This window comes from Osmerus mordax, chromosome 12 (assembly GCF_038355195.1).
Source record: "Osmerus mordax isolate fOsmMor3 chromosome 12, fOsmMor3.pri, whole genome shotgun sequence".
NCBI lineage: Eukaryota > Metazoa > Chordata > Actinopteri > Osmeriformes > Osmeridae > Osmerus > Osmerus mordax.
The window spans coordinates 8,401,916-8,419,581 of NC_090061.1; the positions used below are offsets into that span (position 1 = coordinate 8,401,916).

At 42.4% G+C, this 17,666-nt stretch overlaps 3 protein-coding genes across 4 annotated transcripts; 2 read left to right on the forward strand and 1 right to left on the reverse strand.

Annotated features, from left to right (window-relative positions):
- The first annotated feature begins 343 nt into the window (after positions 1-343).
- LOC136953923 (endothelin receptor type B-like) lies at positions 344-7,206 on the forward strand. Its single transcript, XM_067247394.1, has 8 exons — positions 344-482; positions 2,912-3,472; positions 4,875-4,987; positions 5,091-5,295; positions 5,418-5,567; positions 5,824-5,957; positions 6,118-6,226; positions 6,406-7,206. The coding sequence occupies exons 2-8, from the start codon at positions 3,077-3,079 to the stop codon at positions 6,553-6,555; spliced, it is 1,257 nt and encodes a 418-aa protein (XP_067103495.1). The 5' UTR covers positions 344-482; positions 2,912-3,076; the 3' UTR covers positions 6,556-7,206.
- A 1,600-nt stretch (positions 7,207-8,806) lies between these two features.
- Positions 8,807-11,079, reverse strand: polr1d (RNA polymerase I and III subunit D). Its single transcript, XM_067248006.1, has 5 exons — positions 11,016-11,079; positions 10,418-10,515; positions 10,072-10,148; positions 9,465-9,547; positions 8,807-9,155 (listed from the first exon to the last, which is right to left on the reverse strand). Exons 1-5 carry the CDS (start codon positions 11,055-11,057, stop codon positions 9,108-9,110), a joined length of 348 nt encoding a protein of 115 aa, XP_067104107.1. The 5' UTR covers positions 11,058-11,079; the 3' UTR covers positions 8,807-9,107.
- A 166-nt stretch (positions 11,080-11,245) lies between these two features.
- On the forward strand, positions 11,246-14,111 carry sybl1 (synaptobrevin-like 1). 2 transcript variants are annotated; one of them, XM_067247542.1, is made up of 8 exons: positions 11,246-11,380; positions 11,812-12,017; positions 12,158-12,215; positions 12,415-12,552; positions 13,047-13,137; positions 13,534-13,601; positions 13,681-13,773; positions 13,890-14,111. In XM_067247542.1, the coding sequence occupies exons 2-8, from the start codon at positions 11,872-11,874 to the stop codon at positions 13,956-13,958; spliced, it is 663 nt and encodes a 220-aa protein (XP_067103643.1). In that variant the 5' UTR covers positions 11,246-11,380; positions 11,812-11,871; the 3' UTR covers positions 13,959-14,111. The 2 variants fall into 2 exon arrangements, with proteins under 2 accessions (XP_067103643.1, XP_067103644.1); XM_067247543.1 differs by lacking the exon at positions 11,246-11,380 and having other exon boundaries at positions 11,754-12,017.
- Positions 14,112-17,666: the final 3,555 nt, after the last annotated feature.

The window sequence follows — 17,666 nt, forward strand, 5'->3', positions numbered from 1 at the left end:
TAAAGCAGATAGGGTAAATGCTGCTCAGCAATAACCTACTGAAGCCTATTGAAGCTCTCTCATGAACATGCCATTTACTGCATTTAGACAGTCCAACTTACAATTTAGGCGTACATCAATGCCAGCCCACTCTACATAGTTTGTAGTAGAAGAGCATGGTCGGCTTTTAGTTTAAAGACCAGAGGAAGATTGGGTCCTGCCACATGTGTCTGCGATTTGATTGGTTGTTGAAACAGCGTCTACGGGCTCGCGGCTATAAAGTACTGCACTATCCCCGCGCGCCAGTCCATCACCAGCAGAGAGAAGTAGTTTGGACAAATGATGTAGGTGGCGTCTGGCGGAACAAGGAGTCGAATTAGCTTAACGAAAGTCAAAACTGCAAAGAAAGGAGCAAACACAGAGAACACTTGGTCATTTAGTGGATTTGAACACATACGGATGTGCTGGGTTGTTGATTGGGACTGTCGAAAACAACAAAAAGGGTAAGATCAACATCCAAACTCTGAGCTGGGTCGGAGAGATGCCTCAACTTCACTAACGCTTTTAATGTTATTAAGCTTGACCTTGATTTAATTTTGCGTTTTGGGTAGGGTATCGGGTTATGTAGCTCTACGCTCAACCTCATGCAACGTTGTAATTGATTTGGGTTATCACATTACATATTCGGTTACTCACAACAAGTATGTACACATAAATTAAGGTTTCTTAGTTTTAATTTAATGATTTGAATTTGATAGCTGTGGTCTACCAATTTTATCAATCTCCCATAAACCTATTTACAGGTTCGTTCTTCTTGGGCCGTGACATAAATGCAGATACTTAGTTACACAGAAACCATTTCGATGAAATGTATATATTTAAATAGAAGCAGGCTATAATGTACTGCCATGGATGCCCATAGCCTATGTTTGTTAAGTAGCTTTGAGTTTGAGTGAGATGTGTGTCAAAATGAAACAAGCAAAATAATGTAATGATTTATTTTGTAGACTACACCAGCCATTCTATCACACGCACCCACGCACGCACAAGCACAGCTCCTAGTGTCTTCATGCAAGACCAGGAAAACATCGCTAAATGTTTACATTGAAAGCCAGAAGCACTAAAATGTAACTGCTAATGTAACTAAAATGAAATGTAACAAAACAGGTTACATATAACCGCTAGCCTGATACATTATTTTAATGACCTACATTTAACAATTACTTCTAATTACTTTTAAGGCATGATGATCATGAATGTAGACTAAATATGTTAATATAAAAATATTGGTTGCCATGGCACAGACTTATAATTTCTTACACTTAGGTCTATCTTTCCCCTTAAATCCTTTTATTTAGACTGAAACATAAATACCAAACTGCAGCATTGTCAAAGTCAATTGTAATATAATAACATAAATATTTGAATTTTTAAACAACTGTAACTAGAATACTTGAAATATTTTATTTAGACTTGGTAGGGGCGTAATTGGTTTTCACAAAACCCATATGAGTGGGCTACAGTTGAAATATTGTTGGTTGTGTTGGGTGGTTGTGGTTCATGAGTGGTCCAGGGCCCTCCTACCACAGCTGTGTTGATGTTTTCCTCTGCCCAGTGTTCTAGAATCATGACTTACGCTTCCAGACAGGATCCTTGACATCTCACAAGTTTTCCATCTGCCCAGACTGACGCTATGTTAGTGGCATTTCTATGTAAATGTATGCTAGATCTCATAACTTGGGTACATTTGAACACTTTGTTTGTTTTGATGCAGAAGAAGTGCAACTCGGTTTTAACTCCACACATCCCTCTCTCCCGGTCTTCTCTAACTTCTCCACTTTTAGTTTTCTATCTCCATATCTTCTTTTCCCCTTTCCACCCTTTCCTTTATCATTACCCCTCGAAAGCTTCCCATTTTCCCCTGCAGGTCCGCTCCTTCTCAAATGTGATTGGAGTCAGGAGAGGAGAGTGTAATTGCCAGAGACTGTTTCTAAACTCATTTTTCAGATTAAACACATCAACTCAATTAAAACTCAGAGTTCAAAGCAGGCCTCCCTTGAGGAAAAGAGGTGGCCCAATTTACTTAGAAACAAATTCCTTGTGGTATGAGTGCAAAGTGCCATGTGAGTGTGTTTGTGTTTTTTGTGCATGCAGGAGAGAGAGCAGTCATTACATTCCTCCTTTTAGAATTTTGAAGGTTGAATTATATAAAGTAACGTTAGAGGATTGTTGCTCATGAAGAACTTTTTGCTTCTCTCCAGTCTTCACTTCATTTTGACCCTATTGTGTCAGTCAGTCATGGTTGTCAGTAAAGTATGAAATAGGAAAGCAAGGAAAGAAAATACAAGGAGATACAGAGCATGTGTGCCCAAGTGTATGAGTGTCTGTGGGCATAGCATTGTTCCACTATGTCCCACCCACCCCTCAATTAGCCCATTCATCAAAAGATGCCCCAAGGCATTTTTGGGGGACTCATGACTGTGGAGTACTCTGGGAAACAATGTTTCTCTGTCTATCAGTCTCTACCATACACACACCCTCACACACAAATATGCACACACACACATGCAAACACAGGCCTACCTCACCCTTCTCTTGACCCTCAGCATTACCTCTCACCTCTACATTTGCCCCTCCTTTTGGGTTTCTCATCCTTAACCCCATTTTGTCATTACCCAGTTCTCATCCACATTATCATTCCTAAACCACAACGCTAAAAATACTGCCTAGAAGACAGTCTCTAATCAAGATACCATTAGACAACATACCTACTAAACCCTAACTAGAAAATACTCTTGAGTTTAAGCAACATTACTGCTTAGTTTGGCTGTTTGAGAAGTTATTTTATGTCATGAAACTGTTGAAATATTGAATCAGCCTATGTTGAAAACATATTTACTGATAAGGCTATCGTCTCTGCTTGTTTCTGCAGGAAATTAACAAGAACGGGCTTACATACTCTCGCTAGTCTCAGGAGTGTGTGTGTAAGTGTGTCTTTATGTGTGTCCACGAGCAGGAGCGTGCGTGTCTCTTTGTGTGAGTGTGTTTGTGTGTGCGCACACTTATCTCGAGTGTATAAGCGTGAGAGTGTGTGTTCATGTGTCCGAGTATGAGGGCAGTAGTGCTGCTGTGTGTCCTGGTTGCGGCCGGGGCTGGTCTGGGTGCAGCATCCCGCTTCAGCCGAGACTCCCAGACCCCGGGGGAGGTGGAGGCCCCCAACAGCACCCTCCCCACCCACCCCCGGCCCGCACGCCCCAACGGCCTCCACCCCCCCATGTGCGTCAACCCCACAGAGATCAAGCACGCCTTCAAGTATGTGAACACGGTGGTGTCCTGCGTGATCTTTGTGGTGGGCATCATCGGCAACTCCACGCTCCTGAGGATCATCTACAAGAACAAATGCATGAGGAACAGTCCCAACGTTCTCATAGGCAGCCTGGCCCTGGGGGATCTGCTGTACATCCTCATCGCCATCCCCATCAACGTGTTCAAGGTAGGGAGCCAGGCTGCACACAACCGGCCCTACAAAGTGGTATACTGTATGCACTGCCGTTTTAATTTTCAGATCTGTAAAGACCCCTGCCATTCCACTATGATTTTGCATTTGCTTTTGATCCGTTTTCCAAACGGCAGTGAGCGCACTCCTGAGCCAGCCCTGAAGGGAAGTTCACCTTTCACCCAGTCAACACCATAAACATTTCACCACTATGCAGACACATCGTATACTATGGACCTGAATCGCAGCACGTAGCAGAGAATCCCATGCGGTTGGCTTCAGTTTATGACTTCTGAAATCCATCCTAATGACCCTCTGTATGCTTATCAGTACCCTGCTAGTTACACACTGTGTCTGTACAGTGTCCATATACTTCTACAGTTACCTTGACCTAGAGTGAATGCTGTCAGACGTCCTTATAGACTAGACTACCCTTAGACTACCTGCTGTGAGGAGTGACAGACTGGGCTATTCAGGTCACGATTGGGGAGAATCCAATTTTTCTGCCCAGTGTTGATGCAGAGTGTAAACCTGGTTAAAGGGGTGAGGGCTTAATGCTGCCACAGCTAAATTACATTTAGATGTAGCTGTGGGTTATTTGTTACCTTGGTAATGGGTTTTCAAAGGAAAAATAGACCCTGTAACCTCCTTAATCAGCTCAGCGAGCTAACGCAATCCACTTTGAAAGTGGTTAATGTCTCTGGCTGTGAGAGGGAAGGTGGACATGTTCTCTGTGTGAACTTCACACATACTCCATCTGTCTGAAATGGAACAAGGACAGAGACAAAGTGAGAGTGTGTATGTGTCATACTCAGTTGATGTGAGAAAATAGGTAAGAAAATAGATGTAGATTAAATAGATATACATTTCATCACACAAAGAGAACTCACTGTGTAATATTTGTTAATAGTAATTCAAAATTCCCATTCAAATAGTAATAATTTAATTTAACAGTGACAGGCTTGGTTTATCTACTAAGGTGTACCATAATGTAATGTGTCGAATGAGGTGAACTAGCATGTGTAGAAAGAGAACATGAAGAGTGTGAGATAGTCACCTTGCACCTACAGTCAAATATATCACAGAGCTTTAATGTGATTTGTGTGTGACATTATTGCTCTCTGTGTTTGGACTGACCCTTCCCTGAGCACCCCACCTCCCCCAGCCCTTCAGGGTGCAGTAGAGATGAGCAGCATATTTCGGGGGTTGATGTTGGCTCTGGCTCCTGGGATAACAACAGAGGAGTCAGGGAAGAGGAAAGTGTCCCTAGATAACCCTGACTAAGACAAACTCGGGAGTGTCTAGGAATATATACACACAGCTGAAACTGCTGACAGAAATGAGATGATCTTTGACACCTTATTTTATGGTCTTTCCATTCTTCTCCTCTCCTCTTCAGCTCATTGCTGAGGACTGGCCTTTCGGGGTACACATGTGTAAGCTCATGCCCTTCATCCAGAAGGCATCAGTGGGCATCACCGTCCTCAGCCTGTGTGCCCTCAGTATTGACCGGTCAGTATACAGCAGCTCTCATCAGATACACAAAGGCACAAAAACACATACACACAATGTATTCATTGAATTGTCTAATTGACTAATGTGTGTATGTGTGTAGATACCATGCGGTGACATCTTGGAGCAGAGTGAAGGGGATGGGGATCCCCCTATGGAAGGCAGTGGAGGTGACGTTGATCTGGTTGGCTGCCGTAGCCCTGGCTGTTCCAGAGGCCCTGGCCTTCGATATGATGGAGATGCCCTACAGAGGCAGCAAGCTGAGGGTCTGTCTGCTCCACCCTCAACAGAGCACACCCTTTATGAAGGTACACACACTCTTTCATGCACACACAATCTCGATATGTTTTGGACTCCCTCATGTCCCTCTCTTTAGGTATTGTGTCTCCCTCTCTCTGCCTGTCTGAGGGTTTGGGTTTCCTGTCCTCAGTTCTACCAGGATGTGAAGGACTGGTGGCTGTTTGGATTCTACTTCTGCCTGCCTCTGGCCTGCACTGGGGTCTTCTACACGCTCATGTCCTGCGAAATGCTGAGCCGCAAGAAAGGCATGCGTATCGCTCTCAACGATCACATGAAACAGGTACTCAAACACACGCGCGCACGCACACACACAAGGGTTGAAGCGCAAAGATCTGAAACATTGTTTTTAATCATGATAAACGGTTGTGTTCGGATGTCAAATGATACCAGACACAAGATGTACAGAAACAAGATATATAAGTCTCAGACATGTTCTGTAGGGTATTATTACAGCACAATTCCACATTTTTCTTGTGACAAATGACCAGAACATCTGTCAGACAGAGATAAATGTGTTTGTGTGTTTGTGTGCATAGCGGAGGGAAGTGGCTAAGACGGTGTTTTGCCTTGTGGTGATATTCGCTCTGTGCTGGCTACCTCTACATCTTAGTCGCATCTTGAAAAAAACTATGTACGACCAGAACGACCCCAACCGCTGTGAACTGCTCAGGTATTAACACACATATTCACACACACGCACGCACGAACACACACACCTACAGTACACACGCTCTGCCCTAGCAGAAACCTATGGATAAGGTCACCAGAACTCATTGTTCTATGTTCTCTGCCTTTTCCTGTTGTTCTGATGCTGACCTCTGACCTCCCAGTTTCCTGTTGGTGATGGATTACATTGGCATCAACATGGCGTCGCTTAACTCCTGCATCAACCCCATCGCTCTCTACTTTGTCAGCCAAAAGTTCAAGAACTGCTTTAAGGTCAGAGGAAGTCCAGAGCTTTCTTGACATGGTTGACCCTTAAATGCACACTCAAATGTGTGTACACACTGGCATACACACACAGAGATATACATACCTCTACCACATCTGATGATAATATCCGGTGTGTCCGATACTATATTTTATTCATGTCTGTCTGTGTGTATTATCGTCCCCAGTCCTGCCTCTGCTGCTGGTGTTACAGGCCAGGCCGGAATGTGGCCCCTACAGATGAGAGGGGGTCCGGGGTCCGCTGGAAGGGCTCCTGCCATGGCAACGGACTGGACCGCAGCAGTTCCCGCTCCAGTCAGAAATACAGCTTGACCTAAATACACACATTCACACAGACATATACATACACACACCAGACCCTACCACAAATCTACTGTATGTACCCCATCCACCTAGCCCCCAGTCCCTGTTAAGAGTTGCTATGACACTGACATCACTTCCCACAAGATCAGCACTACCACTGCCGTAAACACGCCTTCAGACCACAGAAGAAGATGAGCAGGAAGAAGAATGGCCAGACAGGAGATCAAGGAGGAGAAGGAATGAGGGTGAAGGCACTGACTCCACAAGAAGAATCCCACCAGTAGCTTGAGACTCGGAATAAAACCGTGTAAAGCAGGACCAAAGCAAGTGGTAGCACTTTACCATGCAACCAACACTAGCCTCAGCTTGTATGATGAAGGGACTGAGTTCTGGCCAGGTGATTAAGCCCTCATTATGGGACAAGTCTACAAGACTGAGAGCACTAAAGACTAAGACTATGGAACACTGTTTTAATTTAAAAAGTGTATGGATAAAACATTGTAAATAAGTTCATAAATGTCTGGGTATATGATGACTAGGTAGCATGTACACTTAGCGGCATAGAGTGTACAGTATAGAGTACAGTGGGTTTAGCCTTACTGTTAATACAAGAAATGCAATGCTGTGAATACAGTGTACCAAATAAAAGAAAGCACATACACACAGTTGTAAATCTGCCTTGTAAATGTGACAAGAATTAGATCTAAATTTGAACTGCTCTGGAGATTGTTGAGGATCGTGTGAAAGGCAGAATATACACACAGTAAGGTCATTAGATAACTCCTAGAGTCTAGGACCTAGACGTTCTCCTAGCCATTTTCTTTACAAAGAGGATCTGTTGAAGGAGATACACTGTAGGGATCAACATTGTCAACTGACTTCTGAGCATCATGTTGGTATTTAGCTCAGAACAACAACTTGATATACATAACTGCAGAGAATTTCTTTTTGCAATGTCTACCATCCTAATGCATGTGACATGTTGCTGGAGAGAAAGTTGTTTTTTCCAGTTCTATAGTCATGTGGGACAATGACCAATGTATGTTAACAAATACTGTGTGATTCTTGCTCACGTGCTATGTGTTGGCCTTTTGAAATACCACCATGTATAAAGCTTTCTCATATATTCAAAGTGAACACATATTTTTATAAGAAAATATAGTAAAAATTGTCTTTCAAAATGATCATCCATGTTTTTACTTTTCTGTGTTCATGAGTATCATAGGTTAAAATATTATTTTCAAATAATTCATTTACACCAACGGTTTAGGTGTAAAGTATATCTCCAAGTATGTTTTTAAGATTAACAAAGCTTTTATACTATGTACTTAGTTGTTGAACAATATGCACCAATAAATACTATTTTATAACAATTCTGGTTTTCAAAAAAAGATTTTTCTTCTGAAAGTATATAACCCAAATTATATATGTTGAACTATATTTTGTTTCATTTGAACATCTGATCTGCGAGATGCTCCTAGAGTCTATACCTTGAGTGGAGACAACATATGGAAAAATTAAGCGATTTGAATGATTGCGTAGAAATATGTATGGCGTTTTTGAATAAGGTCCCACAGTTCAAAGTGCATGTCAGAGCAAATCCAGGGGTACAAACGTGAGAGCAACATTCCCAGGAAGACTGGATGCGACCTGTACAATACGTCAGCAATATAAACATATTTTGAAAAAACTTTTCCTTTTGTAATCATGGAATATTTCTGATTAGAAAATAAACTTGTTTGATCACTGAGCTAGAGGAACCCTCTCTAATCAACCTCATCCGTCAACAGGGACTGGCTGCTTTCATGCATTTGTGTGTGCAAGTCTGTGATGAGAATGGCAGTTGGACACGATTCCTAAACTTCCAAAGCAGTAACCAGATTATTTACACTCCTCTTCCTACTCCTTCCCTTCATTCCTTCTCCTACCCTCCATCTGGCTCTGTATGAGGTCCAGCTCTCCACATTCCTTTACTAATGGGGAGCCCATGCAATCAGCCTCTATTGCTTATCCCCCCCCAAAAAAAAAACTTCAAAAGGACTTTTTCAGAATTCTGTATTATGTCTTGTTCCAGTTGGACAATGTTCAAACGTAACTTGAACACTTGAAAGGTACAAATACCATCTGATGCCAGGTGGACAAGCTCCAAGGAGAATAAAAGTTAATCTACAATATTTCCAGGGAACATTAATCATTACTATTATTGTTTCACCTGAAAACAGGTGCAACTGGAAATAAATAAATGTGTATGTAAATATACATACATACACTTTGTAACAAATTGTTTTATTTTGAAACACAAAAAAGACAATACACAGATAAAGCTGTACAGGTTTTCCATATTAATGAATAACTTCTAAGGCTATGGGTTAATATAATGTTCCCATATTAATCATCAGAAATGTACAAAATGTGGTATTTGCATTGGAGAAGAGAGAAATTGGTCAATGTGGGGGTCACCAGAGCAGGCATACAAACATTTCGACAGTGGCTTCTAGAGCTTCCCTGTGTGTGTGTGACCCCTGACCAGACTGTTCTCCGCTCCTGCTGTGTTGAACTGTGCTTCTCAGCCCATAGGATCCCCCTGCGTCTCTTTGAACTCAGTCACCCGCGCCTGAGGAACACAGGTTTATTACCTCATTGGTGTGAACCAGCTAGCAGTATATACCAGCCAGCAGGGAGGCTGTCAACACCATGACGGGTAGAGGAGAGAAGGGGAGCAAGACAAAGAGAACCAAGTGAAGAAAGAGAGAGTTGTGAGAAAGACGGCCTTCCACCTATTCCCTTCAAAACAAGAGATGGCCAAACTTGCAAACAACCTTTCCTGCTTCTCATGTCCACTTTGCTGACATTTTCCTTAGCATCCGTTGTCTTATGACACCTGCATACACTCCTCTCCTCTGTGTTATAGAGTGTATCGTACCTCTAAGGTGTTGAGGACATGCTGACAGACATCAGTGAGTTCATTTAGACCTCTCCTGAGAGGCTCCACTGCTGCTAGTCCCCCTGAAACGGACCAGAAACACAGGAGTTGAAACTAAGGCGTTAACACACACACACACACACACACACAGATTCATAGAACACAGGTCTTGAAGAAGAGAAAGACAAGGAATACTCAGTGTACTTATAACTGAGTTTGTGAGAATGTGTGTGTGTGAGTATTGACACCATGTGAGTGAATCGTCCTTGGGGTGGGTAAAACATGGCTGGGTGTGGAATGTCCTTCAGCTACTATAAAGCTAATACACAAAAACAAGGTTGTTTTCACATTTTGCTTATTGCTTTGATGTCAAAGCAGAAGGTTGTTTTCTTAGGCAGTTGACAGGTGACTTGCGTTTTAAATGTGTGTGTGTAAGTGCGCATGTTGATAGCAGTCCATCACAGACATTCCTCCATCAACTGTGTGAACGGAAAGTGAAAGCATCAGACTCCAATCAGTCTGTTTACTCTCTACAACCACTGTAGTAATGTTTACCATTTTACTTTTCTCTGTAATTCTCTCTCTCACACAAAATAATGCATCTAACCTCGAGTTTGGATGCGAAAGTTGATCTTGCTCTCAGAAGGATGGGTGATGCTGTACCCACAAAACTCCACGTCCGGTCTGTAGAAACACACACAATGTTTATTTCTTACTGCAGTGCTCACTGATGAGATCACCAACCACAACCTTACAAAAAAAGCCAGAAATTCAAATGTTCCATCTGTCAAACACATCCCTTTCATCTCTGAGACATATGACCACTGGTTAGCCAAATAGTTTGCAGCAGAGAAGAACTGCAGTATAAATCCCTGCCACCCTTTTTAGATACACGGTCACATTGTCAGAAACGGGGTTGAAGGTTAAATGTCAACGTAAGGCAGACAGCTGACCTCTTCATGACCATGTATCGAAGGGAGTTTCCCAGTGTGTGGTCTTCTTCATGGAGCACAAATGTCACACAGCCCTCATCGGCCCCATCCGCCTGCACCTAAAGCACAGCATGAACACTTCATTTACCAAACACAATAACACTCCTGTAGCAAAGTAAAGTACAGGCTTATAATAAACAGGATTACATCATGTTATTATATTCTAAGCCTATTACATGAGTATAATGTTACTGATGTTAAAAATAAAGGGGGTTGTCAGTGGGAGATTGTTATTCTGACTATTCAAAACACTGCCACCCTGTGGAGAAAGAAAACAGTCCAGACCGTCGACTCGAGCTCCAAAAAAACATACGCGCTAACGAGATGCTATAACATATCGACTTCTGTAACATACAAGGTCTTAGATGAATTATGAAATACAGTTAACTAGTTGCGGCTCAAGTTATATTAGCTGGTGCGACCAACCCCACGCGAGACCACTGTTTTGCTACATTGTGTACGATCAAATAAATGTACTTCAGTCAGATATTATGTGTACCAATCATACAGGATGCCTCTTGTACATATAGCGGGCTTCAATACTTATATAGTCTCTTACCATTTCTAATACCGGCTTCTTTTCACCATCTGCCCCTGCCATGCTGGAGGATTTGAGACACCAATTTGACAGTCGCAGATATGTGACGTTGAGATGAAAACATGTGACGTTTTGGACAGAAACGCCCTGATAGGCGGAAGTGGCAGGAGTGTAGTACATTTACTCGAAACAAATTCCAGTGACGCTTAGGATCCTTGAGAAAGGACTACAGTTCCCTAAAAAATGTATATCCGCTTTGAGTGTTGAGCGATTTGAGAACCAGAAGCCTTGAGCACAAGTCACTCGAAAAAGGATTAGCAACATAGCTAGATTGTTCTTTGACTGTTGAAAACATATAGCTTGCCACATTTAAAGACTATCCAACGGTATTTATGTCCGAGGAAAAATAGCTGTCAGCTAGCTGTTGCTACGATTTCTATTAAGAGATTCCTATTGTGATGGCTAGCTAGCTAGCTCAATGTTAGCTGTGTGTCGTTGTGGATTAGTTAGCTCTACCTAGGCTGTAACTAGTTGTGTAGTTAGCTCGTTTGTGAGCCACTGTTAGATAGACATCTAAAACTTAGCTGAAGTGAAAACGAAAGTACTCGTTTGGGCGACCATTACTTTTACGTAAAATGTTTGCGTTTCAACCGACATTTACTGAATTGCCTTATGCTTTTGTTGATCAAGGTATCATGCGATCAGAACATTTGAAGCCAAGTAACCGGCGTTGCCAACACTTTAATCTATCTGTTTTTCATTTCTACTTTTTCCCCTCTTCATGCAATCTGCTTCTCCTTACTTTTCTATCAACTAGGGGGCATCTGATCTGACAGACCTGTCCTGACCCCCCCTGACCCCTGCCCTGACCCCAGCCATGGCAATTCTGTTTGCGGTGGTGGCCCGTGGCACCACCATACTTGCCAAACATGCCTGGTGCGGCGGAAACTTCCTGGAAGTTACTGAACAGATCCTGGCCAAGATACCTTCGGAGAACAACAAACTCACCTACAGTCACGGCAGGTACCCAACAGACAAACACATACACTCCAAGTCTTGTTCAACAGAAAACTAATTTTTTACAGTAAATAGATAAACACATTGATTCCCTTAGTGAACTAAATCCCAAGATTTACTGATTGAGCTTCTCTGTTCTATTTCAGCTATCTCTTCCACTATATCTGCCATGATAGAATCATCTATCTTTGCATCACTGATGATGTGAGTATGCAGTGGGCATTGACATGATGTGTGATATTGGACTTGGAGTGTGTTTGTGTGTGTGTGTGTGGACATTTTACTGAGTGTTTACAATAACCAGTGTTCTGTTGCTATATGTGTGTTTCTAGATAATACCCATTATGAATTTAGTACACCCATTATTGGGGTCTACAAATAATTTATCTTTCCCCCATCCCAGGACTTTGAGAGGTCTCGTGCGTTCAGCTTCCTGAGTGAGGTGAAGAAACGCTTCCAGACAACGTATGGGTCACGAGCACAGACGGCGCTGCCTTACGCCATGAACAGCGAGTTCTCGTCCACTCTGGCCGCTCAGATGGTGAGTATATAGAAACCCTTTCCCGGGGATGATAAATGGGTGTGACTTTAAGGCATATAAATTGAGGTTGATGTGTACCAGAGAGGAGGATTGGGGGAGTTTGGAAGGGTAGAGTTCCAGTAGAGATATGGTGATGGGGGCGGGGGGGGAGGGGCTTAGCAGGGGGGTGAAAGTGCAGCGTGACTACACTGTGCCTAAGGGTGAACAAAAAGCATGATCACACCAGTGAGAAGAATACACACATTCACCCACCACACATCATTTACCTTGTGGGACTTATTTTGTAGGCATTGGCTGCCGCTGAAGACATGAATTTGTCACAAAGATAAAGCCTACTTTACAATATTGCGTTGATTTGTTCTCTGAAGTGGATATTAAGATCCCCACAAGACGTTCATCTGTAGTGTCTTGCTTAACTTTTTATCTCAGTTTCAACACTTCTTTACATTCTCTCACTTTCTCTTTTTCCATCTTTCTCTCTCTCCCACTCTCAGAAGCACCACTCAGACTCTAGAGGTTCTGACCGTGTGACTGAGACTCAAATGCAGGTGGACGACCTGAAAGGCATTATGGTCCGCAACATTGGTAAGATTCAGCCTCTCTAAAACTAACCGTCTATCGTGTATGTGTCAGTTATTCAAGTCAAATAACATTTTTACGATTGTAGCATTACTTCTTATTGGTGGGCTAAATCAAATAGGTTTGGTGAATGTTCCCCTCTCTGTGAAAACAGTGTCTTTGTTGGCCTCTGTTTGATGTTGTTACTGCAGTTTCCTAAAACTTGTCGTGACAACACCAGAGAAAAATATGCAGCATCAAGCTCTCCAACTACAATAGCTGTTTTTGGGATTATACATACCATTCCTGCTTTAAGCACACCCACAGCATCTCACAAGGGACTGAAATGACTCTCGTAGCAGCTGTTGTTTTCCCCTAATTTCCAGTGTTCAGGTTTAACTTGGTGTATGTTCTGATTTGTAGACCTTGTAGCTCAGAGGGGAGAGAAGCTGGAGTTGCTTATTGACAAGACAGAAAATCTGGTGGATTCGGTGAGTTTTTCATTTCTTAGATTTATCTTTTTAACTCTGTAACAATAGCACTACTGACTTCCTCTCTCCTCTCTACCAGTCGGTTACCTTCAAAACTACTAGTCGGAACTTGGCAAGAGCCATGTGTATGAAAAACCTCAAGCTGACTGTCATTGTAGTACTAGTGTGCCTGGTGAGTATGGCTTCAAATGCTGCTTCAATGCTCTGTGTGTGTGTGTGTGTGAGAATGTGGACGTGCCTTTGCATGCTACTGTTTTGATCTGAGCTGTGAGTCTCTGGCCCCTACAGGTGCTCCTCTACATCATAGTCTCTGCTGCCTGTGGGGGTCTCAGTTGGCCCAGCTGTGTGAAGAAATGAGAGACCAAGAGGAAGAGATAGAAAGAGGGAAATGGAAACGAGGAAGAGAGGCAGAAGCCCCCATTTGAACTCTCCAGCGCTCCCCACTCCGGCAGTGGACTCAAAGGGAAACATACCACTCTCCTCCTCTCCGCTGTCCTCTTCCAGCCTCCACACCCCAGGAACGTCCATCTTTGTCTTCCTCCTGCCTCCCCCTGTCCAATCTTTCCTGCTCCTCACCAAGGAGGCCAGTGGTTATGCCATGACTCTCTCCACCTGAGGAGGGCTCCCCACTCCCCATACCTTAAAGACTGCAGCTATCTGATCTGTGTGCAACACCCATCTTCTCTGGTACTGTTCTGGTGTTGGTCTGGTTCACCCACCTGGACCCATGATTTATTGTACACCAGATCTGATTTGTAACTTGTCTGACACATTAACCCTCAGAGACAAAATTACCATTGCTTTATAGCATAATGAGCCATTCAACTATAACAAATACTGTATGAACAATGGGATAGTCAGGCTTTTACTTTTGATTAGAGGGCAGGTTCTGTCAGACTGTAGAGGCTGGGGTACATGTCACGCTTTAGAAACGTGTGAGTATCTACGATAGACATAATGCTGTAGATACGACAGTGATGTGGTGTCATTTCCGGTCCATGTGAAGGTCAAGGCCTTGCAGTCTGACAGTTACAATAGCGTGTTCTCCTAATTTAACCACTTTAGATGGCCTATGTAGTATCTACCTACTACAGTAGGTTTCCCTTCAGCTGCATGGCTCTGCCACTAACCCTACTGGTCAGTGCGTTTAATGTCAAATGTTTCTAATGGAATTGCAACCAGATATCTCCCCAGTTTTTCCTGAAACAGCTTCTGTGATGTCCTGTCTGTTTTGTCATGGTCAAGGCACAGTTACAGATGTCTATATCTCTCTATCATTATAATATGAAAAAGGTTTATTGCACAAAAGAATAAGATGACAGTTACTAACTTAAAAAATTTAAATAGACTGAGTGGTTCTAATCTCAGTAAGCCAAACCTTAGCTTCTCTCCTGCACTCGAATTGGGTGCTCAACATGTCCATCTGTCTTTTTTCAACAATGCACTTTTGACATTGTATTTTTGCTTCCTGCCATCATATGGTTTATTATCATGTAATTATTAAATTATTGTACATCCAGATTTGAAATAATAAAATATTAGAGTATCTATGTCTGAATTGTCATATTCAAAAAATGTTATAATGAATGCTAAAGAACCTCTGGTTATAAAATGGACTGTCATATTGTCCTCATGCATAGATATTGATTGGCAATTGTTCAATTGTACTTAACTGACGAAGTTTGTACCTCTGTCTGGTCATGGTAGACAACGACCCATCAGGGTAAAGTTCATGTAAACAGGAGAAATGCAATCTGGCCAATATCGAGAGAACAGATTTAGATGTAGCCAATGCAAGACCTGCCTTTGTATATCATTTTAGTTTTAGCTGCTAGAGGGCAAGACAAGCTCTAATCATGAAGAGTATGACATCACTTTTCGTCCAGGTGGTTTAATCAGGTGAAGAAACACTTGGCTTTGACACAACTGAATTTCAAGCAGCCTACAGCGAATGGCACATGATTAACTCCAATGCAAGGAAATAGGGTGAGTCAGCTAGCCTACTATAGTTGTCATGGCAGTCAAACATTTAATAATGCTCGTTTTTGTTAGGAATGTAAATTGAACGTTGTTCCTCGGGGTTGGAATTCGATAACTGTTAGTTGACTTCTCTTTTTGTTTTTACTTTCGTGAACTTACGCTAGTGTTTGTTTAATGCGTTATCATTTTGAGTAAGGCCTAATAAGATTGTCAATGGGGATTCGTTTTTAAGTTTATGGTTTATCCGGTGCTGTAGCTAGTAAGTATGCCACCCAGTGGCTTACTCTAAAATTAAACTCGTTGCATTGTTTGCGGAATGAAGGTTGAGATGTAAAATCTCATAGAAGCATTATATGATCTAATGTAATACAATTGTATGTACTGATTATTCTTTACAATACTTACATTGAACTTCATGGAATTTTTGTAAATTCTGTGCTGAAAAAACTGATAACAGATGTCTACTGCATGTAGAAGAAGACCGACCTTTTTCTTAGTTTTTTCTTTACTACATGTTTATCACCCTAGTCTATTAATAGTCTTCATGGCGAGAAGAGGTCCCCAGCAACAAGTGATATGTAGCCATCAGGTGTGAGGAGGGGCCGGGTATGACCTCATGAGTAAGGGGATCTGTCTTATCCAGAGAGGAATGAGTTACTAGAAATACACCCAGCCAGGGTCCATTCATGCTATTTTCTCTGTCTTCTATAATACCCTCCATTCCTCTGACTGTAAGCAGCTTGACTGAGGACTACTGTGCTGCCCTCATAAGCTGATATGAGTTTCTAACTGGGTTAAAGTTCAGCTTTAGAATATCAACACTTTTTTTGAGGTGAATTCTAAACCTGAGGTTGTCACAGTACTGAAATGCTAGAGTCAATTCATGTTGTGTTCCTAATCTTATGGAGGTTCTCAGTGCACTCACAAACCTTGCAATCCAAATAACCAATGAAGCAGCTTCTAATTTAATTAAGGTAAAGGAGAGTGAAAGACTTAAAGTTGGTTGCTGACAGTGGCATTGCTTTTATTCGTTTTTTTCACATCATAACCAATTTTTATTGAGCATATTAAGCTAGTGCACAGTAAAGCCAAGTAATACATTGTCTACCAGGCTCACTAGTGTGTTTTTGTCCTGTCTTGTACAGTATTCTCCAGAGAAGGGTCATGTCACTCTGGCATGTAGGGTGGAATCCCCAGACTTGACCTGATGCCCTGCTGTCCTCTGGGGCTCTGGACCAGCACAGGCACTGAGCTATGGGCGGGTGTCTCTCCTCATAACCCATCTGCAGATAACACTGCCTGGCATCCCCAGTCACACATGCAGGCAGGGGACACACAGGACTGGGCCAGGACGAGGGCAGGGCATAGCAGGCTTTGTAGGGTGCCTGGGGGCTTAGGAAGTAGAGCAGCAATGTTACATTTATCTCAATCGTCCATATCTAATGTGAGGATGTTCTGAGGAGTATTATGGATACCGGAGCCATGAGGTATGTTGAGCTTAAGTATTTGTAGTGATGGAATACCAGACAGTGTTTTTATGACTAATGGAACAACATTAGGATTCATTTCTGTTTATCAGAAAAAACTCACTGACTGGTTAAACACACTGTTCCTTCAGCTGCATGTTTACCTTGAGAGCTGTAAGGCTGCAGTATGGTAAAGCTCAGATGGATGATTATCAGAATTGAGGGTAATCTTCCTAAATTTAACAGGAATTCAAAAATGGGGGCAAAAACGATTGTTTTTGTGTTCATATTGCTGGGGATTTTTGAGATAACAGCTCTTTTTCCTTAACATGCTGGTTGTCATTCCCCGCCGTTTGAAATAGTAGTGATTATCTTGTAAATGTTCCATGGGGAGTCGTTTTTGGTTCAGCACAATCATTACCACAGGATTCTGGGAACCAAAGGTGAGCTGTAATCCTATCCTATTCCCTCCTCACATAACAACAAACTGCTGGGCTCAGGTAGATGCATTCTGGCAACTACATGTAATTTATCCATATTTAGTTAAAAACCTGTATCCAACAGTCAAGTGTTGTTGCAGTACAACATTCAAACAGGTTAGGCCATTTGGTCAATTGTT

Bases quoted from the DNA above. Each gene is read 5' to 3' on its own strand.
- sybl1 (XM_067247542.1), top strand. From the start codon at position 11,872: ATGGCAATTCTGTTTGCGGTGGTGGCCCGTGGCACCACCATACTTGCC. The intron at 12,216-12,414 runs GTGAGTATGCAG...CCCCCATCCCAG, and splicing joins ATCTTTGCATCACTGATGAT to GACTTTGAGAGGTCTCGTGC. The intron at 13,774-13,889 runs GTGAGTATGGCT...TGGCCCCTACAG, and splicing joins TTGTAGTACTAGTGTGCCTG to GTGCTCCTCTACATCATAGT.
- polr1d (XM_067248006.1), bottom strand. From the start codon at position 11,057: ATGGCAGGGGCAGATGGTGAAAAGAAGCCGGTATTAGAAATG. The intron at 10,149-10,417 runs GTCAGCTGTCTG...GTGTTTCTACAG, and splicing joins CGATACATGGTCATGAAGAG to ACCGGACGTGGAGTTTTGTG. The intron at 9,156-9,464 runs GTACGATACACT...TGTGTTCCTCAG, and splicing joins ATGTCCTCAACACCTTAGAG to GCGCGGGTGACTGAGTTCAA.
- LOC136953923 (XM_067247394.1), top strand. From the start codon at position 3,077: ATGTGTCCGAGTATGAGGGCAGTAGTGCTGCTGTGTGTCCTGGTTGCG. The intron at 5,568-5,823 runs GTACTCAAACAC...TTGTGTGCATAG, and splicing joins TCAACGATCACATGAAACAG to CGGAGGGAAGTGGCTAAGAC. The intron at 5,958-6,117 runs GTATTAACACAC...CTGACCTCCCAG, and splicing joins AACCGCTGTGAACTGCTCAG to TTTCCTGTTGGTGATGGATT.